Genomic DNA, 18,161 nt, shown 5'->3' on the forward strand with positions numbered 1-18,161 from the left:
AGTTGTCTGTGTCAACCAGCAGGGAGGTACCAGAGCTTCTCCACTGTGCAGACTGGCAGTGAGCATGTGGGAATGGGCTCTGGAGAACATCTACCTCGTGGCCGTCCACCTTCCGGGGGAATCCAACCTGGAGGCGGACAGGCTCAGCAGACTAGGAGCAGACAATTGAGTGGCAACTGAACAACCTTGTGCTGAAGGAGATCTTCTGCAGCTGGGGACACCCCAGGTGGATATCTTTGCCTCCTGGGACAACAAGAATTGCCGACCGTTTGCATCCTGGCAGTGACAAAGCCCTGGCTCCCTGGGCAATGCATTTCAGATTCAGTGGACTGGCATGACAGCATACGCCTTCCCGCCCACACCGCTGATCCACAGGGTGATGTGCAAGATCAAGGCGTCTCGCCACCTCAGTGTCATTCTGACAGCTCCATGGTGGCCAGCCAGGCCATGGTTCTTGGACCACCCATTCACCTTCTGACGGCCCCAGCACATCATCTGGCGCAGCAGGGGGGCAGGGTCATCCACCGCATGCCACAAACTAGCCCTTGCAGCATGGTTCTTGAGCAAGTCACGCTAGGGCACTTCAGCCTTTCCCAGGCTAATCTAGAGATCATACAGGGCGCAAGAAGCAGGGCTACCAGGGTCCAGTATAAGAGCAAGTGGACCAAGTTCTGTCACTGGTCAGACTCTAAGGATATCAAACCCCTTGCATGTATGTTGGCCAACATGCTCTTTCTTGGCGCATCTCGCCCACTCTGGAGTGCAGGTGGACACCTGCCGCACTTATTTGATAGCCATAGAGGCCTACAGAAGCTCAGAGGAAGAGGTATTCTCCTCTTCCCTTCCAGCTCAATAGCTGAGAAGCATTTGTTGGGCCTCGCCAGACTCTACCCGCCCATCAAGAGGCCACATCCTGTTTGGGACCTCAACATACTCTTGGTTGCCCTGGCACACAAACCATTTGAGCCAGTGGCGTTCACGGACATCTGGCGGGTCACCACGGCCTTGCTAGTCGGCCTCACTTCGGCTTGCAGAGTCAGCAAAATTCAGGTGCTGGTCGTGTCCGAGCCCTATACTACTTTTCACAAGGATAAAGTAGTCCTGCGCGCACACCCAGCATTCCTACCTAATGTGCCTTCCGCTTTCCATCTCAACTAACGGATAGTGCTGCCTAAGTTTTTTGCTGAGCCCAAGGACGAGGCTCAGATCTGAAATTGGGCTTGGACGCACCGTTTGTCACCTTTGGCGGATCAAGACCGGGCTATCGGGCATCCAAGGCCTCTATAGCACGTTGAATGGTCAAGGCCATCAGCAAAGCATACAAGGGATCGCATAAGCCCCTACCGGCCAACATGCACGCCCACTTGGTCAGAGCCAAGGCAATGGCCATCACCTTCCAGCGGCATGTCCCCCGACAGGTCATAAGCTGGGCGGCAACCTGAGCCACCCCTTTGCTTTCTGCAAGCATTACTGTTTGGACGCCAACTCTAGGTCAGGTGCGTCTTTTGGACAGGCGGTTCTTAGAAACCTGTTTGCTTAAAGAGGGTCTCCTCTCCACCCTGGGGCTACACTCAGTTGTAATATCCCATGCAGTATGGAGGAAAGGACAGGACGTAAGAGTAATTTTAAGTTGGTTACCGTCGTGACTAACATACTTTTAGTCCTGAGTCCCCTTTCTTCCATACGTCCCACAATCTAGTGTCATTAGGCATGGTTAATCCATTGTCAACGTGTCTATGGGGATTGAGGTGTGGTGCTGGAGGGCGGAGTCAGGGCAGCGCATGGACCCAGGGTCGCAGCCCTGCACACCTCTAAATTTAAAGGGGAAGAAGGGTTTTTCTGGTGAAAGGTTCTGCCTCCTGTCCCTAGGAAGGGACGCCCATGCAGTATGGAGGAAAGGGGACTAAAGAGTACGTTAGTCACTACAGTGAGTAACTTATAATTTCTCCATGCAACCCTTTGTATTCGTTCTGCGAAAACAGCATGATTTGCAGGATTAAGGGACAGTTTCCCTGTTAAATAGCAGGGGTTAATGGGTAGGAAAATTATGCTTCGCCGATTTTCTGACCATGAATGATGCATGCTCATCAAATTTAAGCATAAGGCCCGAGAGTAAATGGAGAAGTCTGCAATATAGCAGACCTTGTGTAGTGGGAGCATTGTGAAGTCTCCAAAGGAAATGTATTATGAATTGTGAAAACTCAAATTGGTTTGGCTTTGCAGATGTAGAGGGGTAAGATGTTTTGGTCCTGTTGAGGGCTTTACTGGAATATCTTACCCTCCATATTTTCAAAGCCACGCTTTGCTTTGTCACTCTTGTTTAGGTTTGGCTGGATTGTGAAATAAGGTAATGGTGGCTGGGCGGTATTTCTGTACCTTCTTTGTTTCCAGGGGCCTCCAGTAATGTGGCCTGACGCGCTGCGTATGACATTCCTGCTCTTAGGGCAGATCTGGTCAGTTAATGATCAAAGCTTGTTCAACTACGGGCTCATCCTCCCACTTCCTCAAGTCTGAGCAGGGGTGCCTGCCATGGTGCTCTTACTATGCCAACTCCGCTCCCAGACAGCACTCATGGTCTGCTTTCTTTCTCTACGTTTCTGCGGCACTGTCACTTGGGCGGTCTCGTTTTCTGCCGCTGCTATGCAAGTGCAGCATCTTAGAGCAAGTCTCGGCCACACCCTACGCTTACAGTATCTAGACAGTCCTATGGTTTTTAGAAAGCTGGGCCTAACCCTCATAGGTGACTGTTTCTAGGCATTCTGCATGTAAACTGAATGGGGGTGGAGGGGCATCACTTGACTTTCCTAATGTTTACATTAACTAGAGAACAGCTGGCCCAAACTAGTTTTGGACACCTTTATGAAAGCTAAAGGATTCCCAACGTCAAGTAGTAGCTTGTGATCAGAGGGCCAATGGATTTATGTAGTGCTAGATTACAAGTTTTGAGGGCTGAGGGAGGATTGTTTCACCTGGCTAAATGGTCCGTTGTAATGCAACGTTCAACAAATGGCAGTCTCCTACATCACTTGTTTGGAAAGGCTTACAAATGGTTGTCTTGTGGTACATATGCGTTTACAATTTGTTTCCTGGGTCATTGTCCAGAAAATACTTTCTGCAGCTCTGTTTCGCTTACAGAATGTTCCTAAAAGACTTGATTGAATCCCTGCAGTCACTTATCTGATGTTTTTTGTTTCTAGTTCTTTTCCTGCTATTGTTTATGGTCTGCCCTGGCACTGTTAGTACATAAAAAGCTGACATGTAGTGGGAGGTCTTATGCCCTTTTTAAAAAAGCAGCTGTTTTGGCTAGTTTGAAGTTCCTCATTCCATTGTTTTTGTTTGCAATGGATATTCTTCACTTGGTGTCGATTCTTTTGAATCCAATATACTCCTAATTCTACTTTTTTCTTTTGTTTTGTAGATTGGCGAATTGCTGAGCTCTGCTGACCCCACTGCCAAAGTGAGTTTGACTGTAGTCTGCCCAGACTTCGGTGGCTGGAAGGACTCCAGTCTCCACCAGCGCAACCTCCAAGATTTCATCGAGTTGAAGTTCAACCCACCCTGTGTCTTGCCTGAAATGGAAGGTCTACAGGAATTCTCTGAGTATCTCTCAGAATCGCTGGAGCCCCAGTCTCTGTTTGAGCTGCTTGAGCCCCCAACCAATGTGGGCTTTTTGAAGATGTACAAGCCCTGCTGCTACATTTTTCCTGGTGGGAGAGGAGACTCTACGTTTTTTGCTGTGAATGGCTTCAACATTTTGATTAATGGGGGATCCAGTCCCAAACCATCGTTTTGGAAGTTTGTGAGACATTTGGAGCGGCTGGATTCTATCCTAGTCACCCATGTAGGTACAGACAGTTTACCTGGTGTTAATAGTTTACTTCAGAGGAAGATAGCTGAGCTTGAAGAAGACCCTTCACAAGGTTCTCAGAGCAATGAAGATTGGATGAAGAATTTAATATCTCCCGATCTCGGGGTTGTGTTCTTAAATGCCCCTGCAAACCTGAAAAACCTAGAAGAAAACTCTGAAGTCCTAAAAAGTTTTGATGAAGTGCGCCTGACCTTACACTACTTGGATAAATTGGGCATGAAGCCAGACCCACTTCACAAAACCCCAGGCGCTACAGTGGAGCCAGTCATATTGTTGCAAAAGATGGGCGTTGGTAGACTTGAAATGTACATTTTAAACCCAGTGAAGGGGAGCAAGGACCTAGAGTTGTTTATGCATCAGTGGACCGGCAATGCCCCCCCTGATGGTCAAGAACTTCCAATACAGTGTCTGACCTCGATCTGTGCCCTCATTGTCTGGCATCCAGCTAACCCTACTATGAAAATAGTTCGTGTTTTGTTCCCAGGGTGCACCCCTCAGAATAAGATTCTGGAGGGTTTGGAAAAACTGAAACACTTGGAATTTTTGAAGCATCCTGATGTGACTCAACAAGACTTGGATGCTTTGGGACCCGGGTCTGGGGAGCGACCACTGAAACCCAAGAGAACGGACAGCAAGGAGAGTCTCAAATCTGCTTCAAAACTGAGCCTTACTGAGAACCGTGTTCCAGTGACTAAAGAGAAGACAACCAAAGTGGAGAGGAAGGACATAAAAGGTCCGGTCAAAGAAAGGGGAAAAGTGCTAACAAACGGTAGTATGAAGGAACCTGCTAATAATGCAGCAGTGGGTGAGAAGGTGAAGGATTTCAAGCTTAAGCCAGATCCTCAGCTGGAGAAATCCAGGCAAGAGGTCCGTACAAAGTTGTCTAAGGAGAAACCAGTAGTTAAGAAGGAAGAGAAGAAAGAAGTTAAAAAAGAAGACAAGTCCCTCAAAAAGGAAAATGGTCCAGATTCCAAACGGGAAGCCAAGAAAGATCTGAAGTCTGATGTGAGGAAAGACCCTAAGCCACAGGCAAAAGATGCAACCATGGAGAAACCTAAAGATGATTCCAAAAAAGGAGCTAAGGCAATTGGTAAAGACCTCAAAAAGTCCTTCATTGCTGATCCCAAAGTGCCAGCTGCAAAGGCTGGTGCACAGAAAGACTATCCTTCCCTGAAAAAAGAAACTGTGCCTGCATCAAAAGGAGCTGGAACACCCAAGTCAAAACTTCAAAAGAAAGCTGATGCTGTCCAGCCACCCTTGAGCAGCCAAGAGCGTGAAGGGGAGGGTGCAGGCTCAGTTACATCTTCCCCAGAGGATGTGACTGCTGCATGGGAGATGCTGAAGGATGATGGAGGCATACAGCCAGCGTCTGTTAAGAAGCCCAGTGAGAAATGCACAGATGAAGGAATCCCTGCTGTACAAAATGGGTCTGACTATTCTCTGCAAGAAAACAGCAGAGCTGCGTTGATGGACAAGGAGGTGGAGGATACGTTCACTGCCCAGGACAGTCACAACTGTGCTGAAAATGGCCATGGCATTGAAGAGATGGAAAGCCCAGACAAATTTAGGCATTTGGAGCTCAGCCCACACACCGCCCCCTGTCCTCCATCTCCTTTAGCAAAGACCCCTAGAAGTGATCGTATTGTTAATTTTGACCTGACCCCAACAACGGTTGGACCAATGGAAAGCCTGAAACTCGGAATATTGAATAACTTCCAAGATATTGAAGACTTGTGTGGGAGCTCTGAAGAGAAGACTGTGGAAATGGCTTCTCCAACCAGCTCTGGCTTAGTGAGTGCTGGACAAACGCCTTTCTATCAGTCGCCAATGGAAGATTGTGAAGGTGTGAACACAACTGGTATGCTGCACGAGGACAATCTCAATGCAGACTCTTATAAAACTTTAGACAATTGTGCTGGAGTATACAGTGGTCCAAAGTCTTCTCGTGACAGCTCTATATCTTCTCAGGGGAAGCATGCAGGAGGTCTTCTTTTGAGCCCATTCAGAGAAGACATGCCAGATATATCTCCAACCATTACAACTCCCTCACTCCCTGCAGAGGTGGGGTCACCACACTCCACTGAAGTTGATGAGTCTTTGTCTGTATCCTTTGAGCAGGTTCTTCCACCTGTCAGCGAATCCTCTCTAGAAGATGGCAATGGGCCTCATTCGGATGGCGTAACACTAGAACAGGAGGTCCTGGTTAGCAAAAGTGGTATGACCTTGCCCATCAGGTCTGCCCACAGCTCTGCACATGGGGTATGTGATGACCTGGATGGTCCTCTTCGAAGGACTGGACCTCGCTCAAATTCTCCACATGATGTTGACCTTTGTTTAGTATCGCCTTGTGAGTTTGAGCACCCAAAGTCTGAGATTTCTCCTTCTATAAACTTAAGTCCCCGGGATCAGTCTAATGACAGCGACCTCTCCCAGGAGTTGGCCAAACCCCTGGACCAAAGGAAGGGGATACTGACGCCTGGGAGTAAAAGGCAAGTAGATGGAACTCCTCCAACATCTGTCAGTGATTCTCTGCCCACCATATCTGATTCAGATATCCCACCCGGGACAGAGGACTGCCCATCCATCACAGCTGATGCAGGCTTGGAATCAGATGAGGACTCTGATAATCTGCCTAGGTCTTCCTCTGGCAGAATACAGGACCCACCTCCGGCACCAATGAAAGATCCTCACCCTTTGCCCCCACAGCCTGGGATATGCATGGTGGACCCGGAGACACTACGAACAGAGCAGGCAAAAAGTCTAAAAGCTGATGGTGGGAAAAAGGCAGTCAAACCTTCATCTGCCCCTCTACCTAAAATTGACCACTCTAAACAGCCAGTTGCCAGTAAGACCAAAGTACTGCAGACTTCATTCCGAGACACTGGTGACCGGCCTCGCCGGCAGTCGATTGGTGGAAAAAATGAGCAACCAGAGAAGACTCATCGACTTGCAGCCGTTCCAGACTCAAAGGCTCAGTCTAATGCTAGGAATTCTGGCAAGGCAGCCAGTGCTAAATCTTCTCTTCCGGCTGGGCGACCCACCTCCGCAGGTAAACAGCAGGTCTAGATATATTTTTTTCCTGTGCTTGATGTCACTTTGAGGCAGTGAAACCTGCTGCACTGCCAGACAATGATAGGTAAGCACGTCTCATATTCAACCCCACGTCTGGAACCACTCAATAAATAACCACGGTTTCCAGCCACTCCCTTACTATGCAGTGCCCAAGATCCCTTAAAGAACCCATGCTTTGCTGCTGGGGGAGGTTGAAACTAAACAACATTTTAAAGTCAACTAACTTTTGCTCTGCAATAAGAGAGGTTGACAAGGAGTGGAGCTTTAGTAGTTGCTCTGCACTAGAACCACAAAGCTACCCTCTCCCCTGGACCCAACTCGCCTATGTGTTCCTCCTGCATTCTGGCAGGGTGTAGTGGAATGTGCCTAGATCAAGTGAGTAATTTCTGTAATTGCTCTAGGACACCTCACCAGAATATTGCAGACAATCTCCATACAAGTGATCACTGGCGGATTAGTGTTAGGTTTGACTTATCCAAACTAGTTTAACCTTCTTCCTGGTGTAAAAAGAAGTGGTTGTGGTCGGATCCCTGGTGGTAGTGGTGCTGGATGTGACTGTCACTTGATAGGGTGATGCCTGAGTGTATTTTCATGCAATCTCTGCTTGAAACAATCCGGTTTCCGTTTTGTTGGTGTATGGTTCTTAACAGGCAGTATGTTGCTGAGGTCTTGCAAACAAATATTTGTACATTTGTATACCGTGAAAAAAACAAACGTGTTTCGACCAGGGGTCTTTATCAAGATTGTGATAAGGGGAGGTGTGTGTGTGTTGCCAGTTGTTGGTTTATTCATATGAAGGCATTATGTTGCATACATTTCAGAAGTATGGTGGACCCATAAGTGACTTGCGGTGGTTGGGAGGTGACGACACATATCCAATTGTACACATTAGGTATATTAACATAGTATAATTTAACACAGAGGAAGTTGCACAAAGGGTGAAGGAGTAGGAGGGAGGTGGGGGGAAATCAATTAGTTGGTGTCGGCAAGGGTTTGGGATGCAGGTGAAAAGGACAAGGTAGGTTACAGTTCTTACCAGAGTAGTACGGGACTGGGTGGTCATAGAATAAGCTGGATAGCTGCTGGAAATGGAGAAAGTAAGGGAGTTAATTGGAGGTGGTGGGGAAAGGGTCTCGTGTGCATGCCCAGTAATCACATCTAGAGGTATGTGTCGCCACAAGTGTGGTCCCAGCATGTGTCCAGGTGCCATTGACCTGAACGTGTCTTGCGTGGGCCTGATCCGTGGTGGTGTTTTCATGGGCATGGATGGAGCAGTGATGGGCGGCCCGGTGCGATGAGGTGCTGGGGCGGTGGTCTGGGGGCTGTGAGAAAGGAACTGGCCCAGGCATGTGAACCTGTCGGGCACATTGATCGACCCTGTGGGTCGAGGGATGCACCATATGGGGCCAAGTTGGTGGTACCGTCATCTGATTGGGGGGGGGGGTGGTATGTGACTACGGGTCTGGCCTGTCAAGGCTCATGGGTGCCCACGGTGGCCGAAGTGCGGTGCTCACTGGCGGTGAGCAACCGTGATCGCTTACAGAAACGGGGCCCATTGGTGGGTGCAATTGTTGTTCTCTGGGGGAGGACGTCGGAGGGTGTGGGATTGATGGGGTCAAAATTGGGGTGTCTGGTGTGCTGATATCCGCTCCTGCATCGTTTTAATTGGTCAGAGAGATGTGGCCAGGGTAGGTGAGTGTGCAGTGTCCTGAGGGGTGGGGATATTCATATGCACGGTTCTGGGAAATTGGATCCTGTATGCATAGGTGCCTGTAAATTCGATACTGTGGTGAAGGGTGGGTGAGTGTTAATTTGCAGGGTCGGATCGCACCAGGGCCAGGGTGTGGCACTGATGCCAGAGAGGGGTGAGTTAGTAGTAGTGCCTGGGAGCGGCTGGGTGTGTGAAGGGGTGTTGCTGTGGGATGAGCGGTGGTGTCCCGGTATGACCTACCCCACAGTGGGGGGTGTTATAGCATTGGAAGCTATCGCAAGGTTGGGGGCTGAGAAGTGTGCTCACCTGTGGAGCCTGGCGCGGCCGCGTTGGATAATCTCTTGGCTCAAGGCGATCTTTCGATCAGTTTGCCAGGGGGTATGTGCTTATGTAATAGCCGCTATCAGATTGGTTACTGTGTCCTGGTGAGAACAGTTCTGGGATAGGCTGGTCCGGCCATAACCACCAACCGTAGGTGGTATGACCAGAAAGGTCATGCTGCGTGTCTCGAAGTCTGAGGCTTTGTGATTGGTTACTGTGTCCTGGTGAGAACCGTACTGTAATAGGCTGGTCCAGCCTAAGCCACGAACTGAACGTGGGTTTGGTCAGAAACATCATGCTGGGTGTCTAATAGACTGAGACATAGGCACTGCCTACGTGCACAGCTAGTGGAGGGAAAAGGAGGAGTGTAATAATGCACCGGATGGCAGAAGAGAGCAGTTACACATGATGGCGGTTGGAGTGAGGTCCGGCTGTGCGCATGGTTAATTTTCTTTATTTTTTATTTGTTATAGCTGGTAAACCAACTTTTCAAATTTTTATACACATTATCATTTAGCATTCTTAAACATCTTATACTTTACAACAAATATTTACACCCCATTATAGGCAAATATGAAACAAGTACACATAATAAAACCACATAAAACAAAATAAACAGAATAATACAAAGTGAAAGTGAAAGCCCTCCTTGAAATTACTTAGAACTGACAATCACCATTCACTTTGAATAAATTTATGCAGAATTGGAGCCGGGGAAAATTATATTAAGAAATTGCACAATTGCAAGTTGTATAGTCATTCTTGGATTAGAAAACTGACGATTCCATATTTGCACAGAACTGGTGCCACTCTGAACCGACAACTTTCCACCGAAGCATTTCACTCTGATGTCATGTAATGTGGGGCATTCAATGATGAGATGTTGTAATGTTTCAGATTGTCCATTAACTTTACAGTGACAACAGAAATTCGGATCCTTCGATATTACCTTTCTTCTAGACAGGATCTCATTTGTCTCATATTGATTGAATCTGACTCTTAGATATTTCTGTCGGCATGCATGTGACGGGAATTTCAGCAGATACTCTGCTATTACCCCATACCTTTTGATGCCAAAAGCCTCGAGGTTAAAGTCTTTAAGTTTTGTGCAAAGTTCCGTGTTGAAAATCCAGTCTGCTTGATAAATTTTATTTTTGGCATGATCCGGATTAGTCAACAGAAGCTCAATCGATACTGAGGCATCAGCAGCCGCATTGAGCGTGTGACTTCTCCACTTCCTTGACATACCAACTTTTGCAGTTAATAGATTTTGGGCTAGTAAATTTACAAAGGTAGGCCTCCCTAAACCATCCAGCATTTTCCGTAGAAGCGCACACTGATTCCATAATACATGGGCATATAAGGAGACCAGACCCAGTTCATATCGCAGCATGGCCAGTGGTGTACCCGGGGAGAGTGATAGAACTTTTTTCCAAAATCTAGCTTCTAAGCTATCCCAGAATTTGTGGTTTTGAGGTACCAAAGCCTCGAAACCATATAGCAGAATTGGAATTACTTTGGCCTTATAAAAGAGCACAATGTGTTTCACAGTGAACTTCCCATATCTTCTTAACATGATTTTAGATTGTGAAATCAAAGAACTAAGTTTAACCCTAATTTCAGCCGTCATGGTACTTAGGGTTTTCTTATGCTCAATATATACTCCGAGATACTTATATCTGGCAACTTTAGTTAGTACACCATTTTGGAGGGACCACTCCAGATATGTTTTTGTAAAATTATTATTACACCCTAAAATTTGGGATTTGGCTGTGTTGATCACAAGGTTATTTGATGTTGCATATGAACCTAATTGGTTTAACATGTTTTGTAGGCCTATGGGAGTGCAGGATAGTAATACCAAATCATCTGCGTATAGTAAGTAGGCAACCTTTTGAGATCCTATACGAGGCGCATCAACTACGCAGTTCATTAGTGCAGGGCCTAGATCAAAAATAAAGTTAAATAAAAATGAGGCAAGAGCACAACCCTGCTTCACTTTAAATGTTTGGATAGCTGGTGATAATCTTCCGCCCATATTTAGTTTAACTCGGATAGAGGTAGAGGAGTGTAGTAAGATCACTACGTTTATAAGGGACATTGGGCACTGACGTTGCCTTAGCTATAAGCATATCTCTATCAATGTAGTCGAAGGTGGATTTAAAGTCAATAAACCCCAAATATAAGGGGAGTCCACCATCAACTTGCTCTGATTGTATCATTGAGAGTGCTAAGATATTCGGTATTGTGCCCATGCCCTTTACAAAGCCTGACTGGAATGGGTCTCTTAGACTATTTTGATCTACCCACTCATTGAGCTCCTTTAATATTATTCTACAAAATATTTTCGCAGGTGCATCCAATAAAGAAATTGGTCGGTAACTCGTTGGTAATTAACGGTCACCCTTTTTATAAATCAGAATTGTAATTGCATCCATCCATGTTTTTGGTAATTTTTGATGGTGGTTTATTGCAGAAAATATCTTGTAGAGAATTGAGCTCCAGACTTCAGGGTGTTTTTTCATCAGAGTTCGAAATCCCATCAGGCCCTACTGCACACGAGTTGCTTGATGTCATAATTAGGTTTTTTATTTCCTTTTGGTCAGTATGTAGCCAGAACCTCAACACCTCTCGTGTATTTAATGTCGAGACCGTGTTTACGAGTGAAGCATATAGGGATTGGAAGTAATCTACCCACTGATGTACCTCAACTGTCGATGTTTGAAGGGCTAATTGGCGGGCGTTATTAGTTTGATTTATTATTGCCCACATTTTTGTGATATTTTTATCGGCCAAAGTCGACAACATAATTGCACCATCTTTTTGATATAGATTGGCTCAATGTCCTTTGACCCAGTTATTGTAGTTCAGGCAGACTTTTTTTTATGAGAGTCAATCTAATGGTGAGAGGAAGCTTTGCCAAACTTCTCACTTCAGCACGATATGCTCTCTTCCTAATGAATATAGAGCTATCAAAAACATGGATGTGCCTTTCTCTTTTGGAATTCACAGCCTTCTGGTGGCTATATAATTGCATTGAATTGGAATATGTTAAACCTATGTCTGATGCTTGCCAGTTAGTTGAGGTATTTGAGTCTTATAAAATTTGATTAAAATGCCACAAGGCGTTCTCCGACCATCAGAGTCGGTTCTTGCCGCCATTTACCACAAAGCAACTACCTTCAATTATCTTGTTTGATATCATTTGCATTTGCCATTACTTGCCAAGTGGCACACATGTTATGATCACTTGTTACAGATGGAGACACACAAAAGGAGCACATTGCTGACCATAAAGCACAATTTACATAGATGAAATCAATTGTGGATACAGAATTTCCTCTCTTCCAAGTTGGTGCAGGAGGGATGTCTGTTTTAAATGCTCCATTCAACATTTGCAAGTTCCTGTGAGTGACCATTGTGTTCCATTGTAACAGCTTTTCACTCTTTTGTGCCCCATTTGTTGCTAAGCAATTCATATTCAAGTCACCTGCTAAAATGAAGTACAAAATCTTATCATCCGCAGATACTATGTCAAATAATTTATTCAAATCCCTAAAGAAACACTCAGTTGTAATGGCTACTGGGTTCCAGTATATATTCAAAATTGCATAGATGTCACCATTAATTACCGCCCTTACAAGTATCATGTATGCATTCGGCATGGCCCACACCTGTGATGATGATCCCGGTTCGTCTTTCAGCGCCACCAGTAGACCCGCAGAGGGTCTGCCTATTGCGGGCTTCCGAGCTGGATTCAAGTGTATTTGATAACCTGACCAGACTATGGGACTTAGCAACCAAGTCTCTTGCAGCAGAATTATATGGAATTTGCCTAGGCCACTCCATTATTTAGCAAATGTTTGAAACCCCGCAAATTCCAGCTGACCAAGGTAAGAGGGGTTAACTTTGCCAGGTTAGATAGCTAGTTTGAATTACTGATGCAGTTGCATGCACACAGTCCTATCCTTCAATGGCTGCTTTAAATCTTGACAATTTGCTGTGACAGTTTTTGCCCTTGGCATAGATTCCATATTGCTTGACAACTCAGACTCCAAAACACTGTCGATTTCTAAGTCGAGCAGAAAGCCCAAATCAAATAATGAGTTTTTCGCTTGCCATACCAGATTATGAATTTCTCTAGATTGCATCCACACCTGTACTGAATTTGAAATTCTGATTGGATGTGAATTCTACCAAAGTCAAGTCAGCTGAAGATATATCTTCCAGCAATGGTATATCCGAAAAGATGGCTAATATTCTTCTTCGGTTCAGATCGTATTGAGTACATGGAGCAGGTCTACATTTCAAAATCATGGAACACAGTGCCACTCGAGGAGTAACCTTCCCCATTCCCACAGTCCCTTGTGTTTTAATGCCCTTGGTGGAGGTCACATTATTTCTTTTCTCTTTCAGGTTGGGTGCCAAATCCCCTAAAGCATCTTGAATCAGCGCCAATACATCCTTTGTAAAATCAATTGGTAGGCTCAATTGTGGGGGTGAAGATAGATCAGAGCCGGCCACAGGGGTGGGCACCCTAGGGTTGTTTACATCCAAACTTGCGGCTGGAGTCACAGATGTTACTGTTGCTTGAATCATGGGGACAGACCCTCCCATCTCCGGCCCCTTCTGGGCTTGTTTCACACTCCCCGTGATTTTGTCAACACCATTAAGTAGTTTGCAATGGGTGGTTGATGACGCTGGATCTATGAGTAGAGGAATAGAAAGGCCTTGCATGTAAGCATCTACTGCTCTCCTAATTTCAGATCTGTGGGCTCTTACATCCTCCCCACTATTCCAGCTCGCATCCATAATGTCACATGTGTTGCTCTTTTCAACTACCAAATTTGCCTCCAGACGCTGTGATCCCTGTAGCTCACTATGCGAGATTTCTTTTACCAAGGTGTCTAGAATATGGTTGGGCTCTGACTCGCTTGTTCACATTTGTATTGTCATTTGACTCCCATTCGCTGGGTGCTGTAAAGTTCTGTTGGGGCCTATTTTTTTTTCAAAAAGATAGGAGCAATCTTAATGTTAAGATTCCTCAACACCGTAGGATCATTATCATTCAGTGACACATTTGCTCTCGTCTTTTGTTTAGCTTTCAGAAAGATAGGGGCCAAAGGAATTGACTTCTTTGGGTTAGACAGTGCTTGGGCCATCTCTGGTTTGTCACTTTTCTGTTTGGGATCCTTTCGTGAACATACTTTGGTCGACCTTCTTTTTAATGATGCCTGCTTTTTTTTATTGTGTTAATCGGTGAGTTGAGAGGATTTTACGAGATTGCAATTCCTCTGTGGGTCCCTCCCCCCCCCCCCTTAACAGATGAGCTGTTGGGGGATGTTAATTCCATATCCTCTATCAGAGTTGGATGGTTATTTCCAACTTTCTTTAAGAATGAGTTAGTGGCCGAGTTATTTTGCTTTGTTCTACTCTGATTTTTTGGCTTTTTCTCCAAGTTATCCTTTTTCCTTTTGAGATTTAATTTCTTTGATTCTTTTGGCCTGTCTTACTGCCCTCTTTCTCATTTTTTTCCTGTCTTGGTGTGGACTTGAGACACCCACTTCTTCTAATGCAGCCTCTTGGGAGTCCAGCTGACTGCTGGTATTGGTTGCTGAAGACTTCTCCATTGCGACTCCATGGAAGGGATCCACATTCACATTTGCTAGTCTCATGAATTCTTCCAGTGTGGACGCTGAAAGAGATGATTCACAGTCAATTGTAGGATCTGCCTCTATAGGCTCTTTTCCCAACTGTTCTTGTGAGTTATGATTGTGCAATTGGGCCAAAAGACCCTGTTTAAGGGATCTATCTGCCTCTTCAGATTTATGAATGTCTGCAATGGACCTCTGTATTGCAGAAATGTCCAAACCCTGTTTAGTGCACTCCAGTTGCATCAACTGTAATTTCGGCAATACACATGAATTAACGGCATTGCAGCAGCCTGCTACGGAGCTGACCAGTGCGGCTACTTCTTTTGTTAATTCCATCATGGTTCCAGATTGAATTTGCACATCAGATTTCAGAAGTTCAAAAACGGAAACCAGCGAATTCAACACATAACTGAGTGTGGTTAATGAGTTGACATTCGACTCCGGCCCCTCAACCAGAATTTCTTCCTGTGTTACGTTTGGACTGATGGCAACAGATAATTCGACCGGTTGGCGGGCCTGTACCGGAGTTCCGAGTTCTTGGTTGTCTTCTGTATTTGTAAGATTCAGATGACTGAGTTGGATCACCTGTGTCCAGAGCTGAGTGGCAACTGACCCATTTGGCCGGTTTACAAACATCTTCTAGGGAGCTTGATGATATATTACTTGGTCCATATGTTAATTCATCAGGCACCACTTTATTTGCCCCCAAATGCTCGTCTAATTTTTGTCGTTGTGTATTCGAAACCTTTTTTCCACTTATCGGCTAGGGTGGGCTCAGGATCCAAGGCCCCCTTACATCTGACAGGCGTGGAGACAAGGCGGAGACATGGGGTTATATGCACTAACGCTTGTATTTGTAACCGTGAGTCCCCCACCTCCATCGCGTGGCCCCTGCCAGGCTCATCTATAAGACAATTAGCGCCACTGTTTAACTGAATCCTTCTCAGTTCTGGGTCCTCCCATTCTGGGGCTCTTGGATCATCCTGTAGTGGGGTACTCCTCAATTTCATGAGTCTGCTTCACACTCAAAGACTGGAGCACTACAATGTTCAGAGGTCCTCAGGCAGGAGGAATTACCAAGGAAGAGAGCAGCTGCGTCTTCCTACACCTATCAAAACGAACCCCACCTGTGAGCGCTAAAATGTATTTAGGACAGAGCAGCTCACAAACTACACTGCTCAAATGCGCTGCTCAACCCTCCGCCCGTTTTTGCAGCAGAGAGGCAATTCACAATGGAGCCGACCAGCTCAGTTATTGTGAGCCCCAACAGACGCCAAATAGCACCCCTCCCACAGCGTGTACGATGATGAGGAGCAACACTGCAGCTGAGCGGCTCAAAGGCTACAGAGCCCGCAGTCGCCTCTCGGCCCTTCTCTAGCTTCCCACGCAGAGCTAGAATATGTGCTGAGAACGCGCGGCTAAAAAAGGGCTATGAAGTACACCGTAGTTACGCGAGGTACTTCTTGCTCCTCACTCACGCCGGCTCCCCCAACTATGACTAGCGTGCAGAGGAAGCACCAAAGTATTCCAAAGCTTGCTCCAATTGTTACAAACAATGGCGGTTCTCAAAAGTTCCGTTATACTTGATTCAGATTTCAATCATGAATGTCAATGAAGCAGTCACAGTTCGAGTCAATGGGGGTTTACCTGATAAAACAGATGGATAATGCGGCAGGATTCCCAGCCTTGCCTCAGCCGACAGCACAGACTGCAATGACTGCTTCCACTTGCACACCACTTTGCATGGTTAATGTCAAGTGGGTAATAGTGTAGGAAACGTGTGCACCGCTCACTACCTAAGGTGATTGTTACAAAGTTTGTTTGCTAATGGTTATAGCCATGACCTGATGGTGATGGGTTCCGGTGGAAATCGTGAAGTGATCATGTGAGAAAGGTGCTTGTGTAGGATCGAGGGTTGGAGCCGATTGTGTAGGGCCCGAAGGATGGCGGTGCTGCATGTGGGCACAGCAGGTTAGTAGGCCAATGTTCCAGTGTGGTGCACACAGCACATGTTAAGTCATTCAAGGTGCTGATGGTAGAGCAATCCTATAATGCTTAGAAATATTAGGTGCCTGGAGGGCAGGTGGGATAGGTTCCCATGGCATGTTGCTTGATATTCAAGGGTGCTGCTGGTATGCATGGTGTAAGGGTATCGGTATGTCACGGATGTACAAGCTGAACATGCTGCTATGTAGGTAAGCTAATGGGTGTGCAGGTACCTGCTGGCGAAAGGAGCTCACCAAGGCATGTCGAATGCACTCTCTATTGGTACCAATAATTGGCCATTGGGGAAAGTGATGTGTATAGGCGTGTTTTAAATGCCATATCATAAGTGTTTCAAGGTGTGATGAGGCAAGGGAGGGGGAACAGAGGGAAGACTTAGAACGATCTTACTAGGCCAGGTGACGTTGAGATCAAACAAGTGTGTGTGGCGGGGGTGTGTGTGGTTGGAGGGGGCAGTGCAGTACATAGGATAACTAAAATAAAGCCAATAAATAAAAGTGCGCCCAGCTGGTGTCGAGTGCTGGAAGGGGGCTGTAGGGATACAGAAACAGTCCCCAAGTGCAAGATATGCCGGGGGAGGGGGGCAGCACCGGTGCATAGCTGCTGGGGAGGTCACCTGGGCCCGAGATCAGAGGGTAGCCAGTTAACAAGTGCAGTTTCAGCCAGATCATCAGCAGTGGAGAGGAGGAGAGAAAGCGGATGCAAAGAGGAAGGCTTTGAGGTGCTTCTGGAACCGGAGAGGTTTCTCAAGTTTCAGAGAGGCAGGGAGGATGTTCTAGAAGGAGGCCCCAGCAGAAGAAATGGATCTACCACCAACTCGTTGCTTGGAGAAGCGACTGACCCTGAGGGAGTTGGAGGCGGATGAGCGAAGAGCTTGAGAAGGAAGATATTTAGGAAGAGAGTTGAAGGTATTGCGGCCCCAACTATACCTATGGTTGGTGATCCTGTGCTGACCGACTGGTGAGTGGAGAGTCTACTTATGTGCAGATCCGATAAATATTAAGAAGCCTTTACAATTGTGCGTGTGTTGCATGCTGCTTTAAGGGGAGGCTGAGACTGTGTCCAGACATAGGGCGGTGGACTCGTGGTGGTTGTTGGGTCCTGATTGTCCTATGGGATGGTGAAAAGAAGTTTAAACGGGAGGGTGTAGAACGGGTGATTGGTTCAGGGGGGGGGGGGTGTGGTTGTGTGTGTGTGTGTGTGTGTGTGTGTGTTCAATTGTCTCCTCCGCTTGCATCGCTCTTGATGAGTTCCAAACCAATGAATAGTATGTCTTCGTTTTTCCATCTATTTCTTTTGCTTGTGCAGTGCCAAGGGATATCTTGAATCCTGTGATTTTAACCGACCTAGTTGTTCTCTTATCCTGGCTCTGGGATCTCGAATAGTGCTTCCAATGTATTTGAGGTTGCAAGTGCAGATATTGACATAGATAATAAATTTAGATTTGCAATTAATGAGATCAGTGACCTTGGCATTTTTCGCTTGTGGGCACATGAAGCAAGTGCCACATTTGTGGAAGCCCACTGGTTTG

The 18,161-nt window shown here is 46.3% G+C and overlaps 1 protein-coding gene across 1 annotated transcript in view; it reads left to right on the forward strand.

Annotated features, from left to right (window-relative positions):
- The window catches only part of MAP1S (microtubule associated protein 1S), a 417,220-nt gene that overhangs the window by 319,312 nt on the left and 79,747 nt on the right, over window positions 1–18,161 (forward strand). The window contains exon 5 of the mRNA XM_069648622.1: window positions 3,419–6,917. Within this exon, the coding sequence (XP_069504723.1) occupies window positions 3,419–6,917 (3,499 nt within the window). The remainder of the gene's footprint in view (window positions 1–3,418; window positions 6,918–18,161) is intronic.

The sequence above is a fragment of the Ambystoma mexicanum genome, chromosome 1p, assembly GCF_040938575.1.
Source record: "Ambystoma mexicanum isolate Mex_15411 chromosome 1p, UKY_AmexF1_1, whole genome shotgun sequence".
NCBI classification, from domain to species: Eukaryota; Metazoa; Chordata; class Amphibia; order Caudata; family Ambystomatidae; genus Ambystoma; species Ambystoma mexicanum.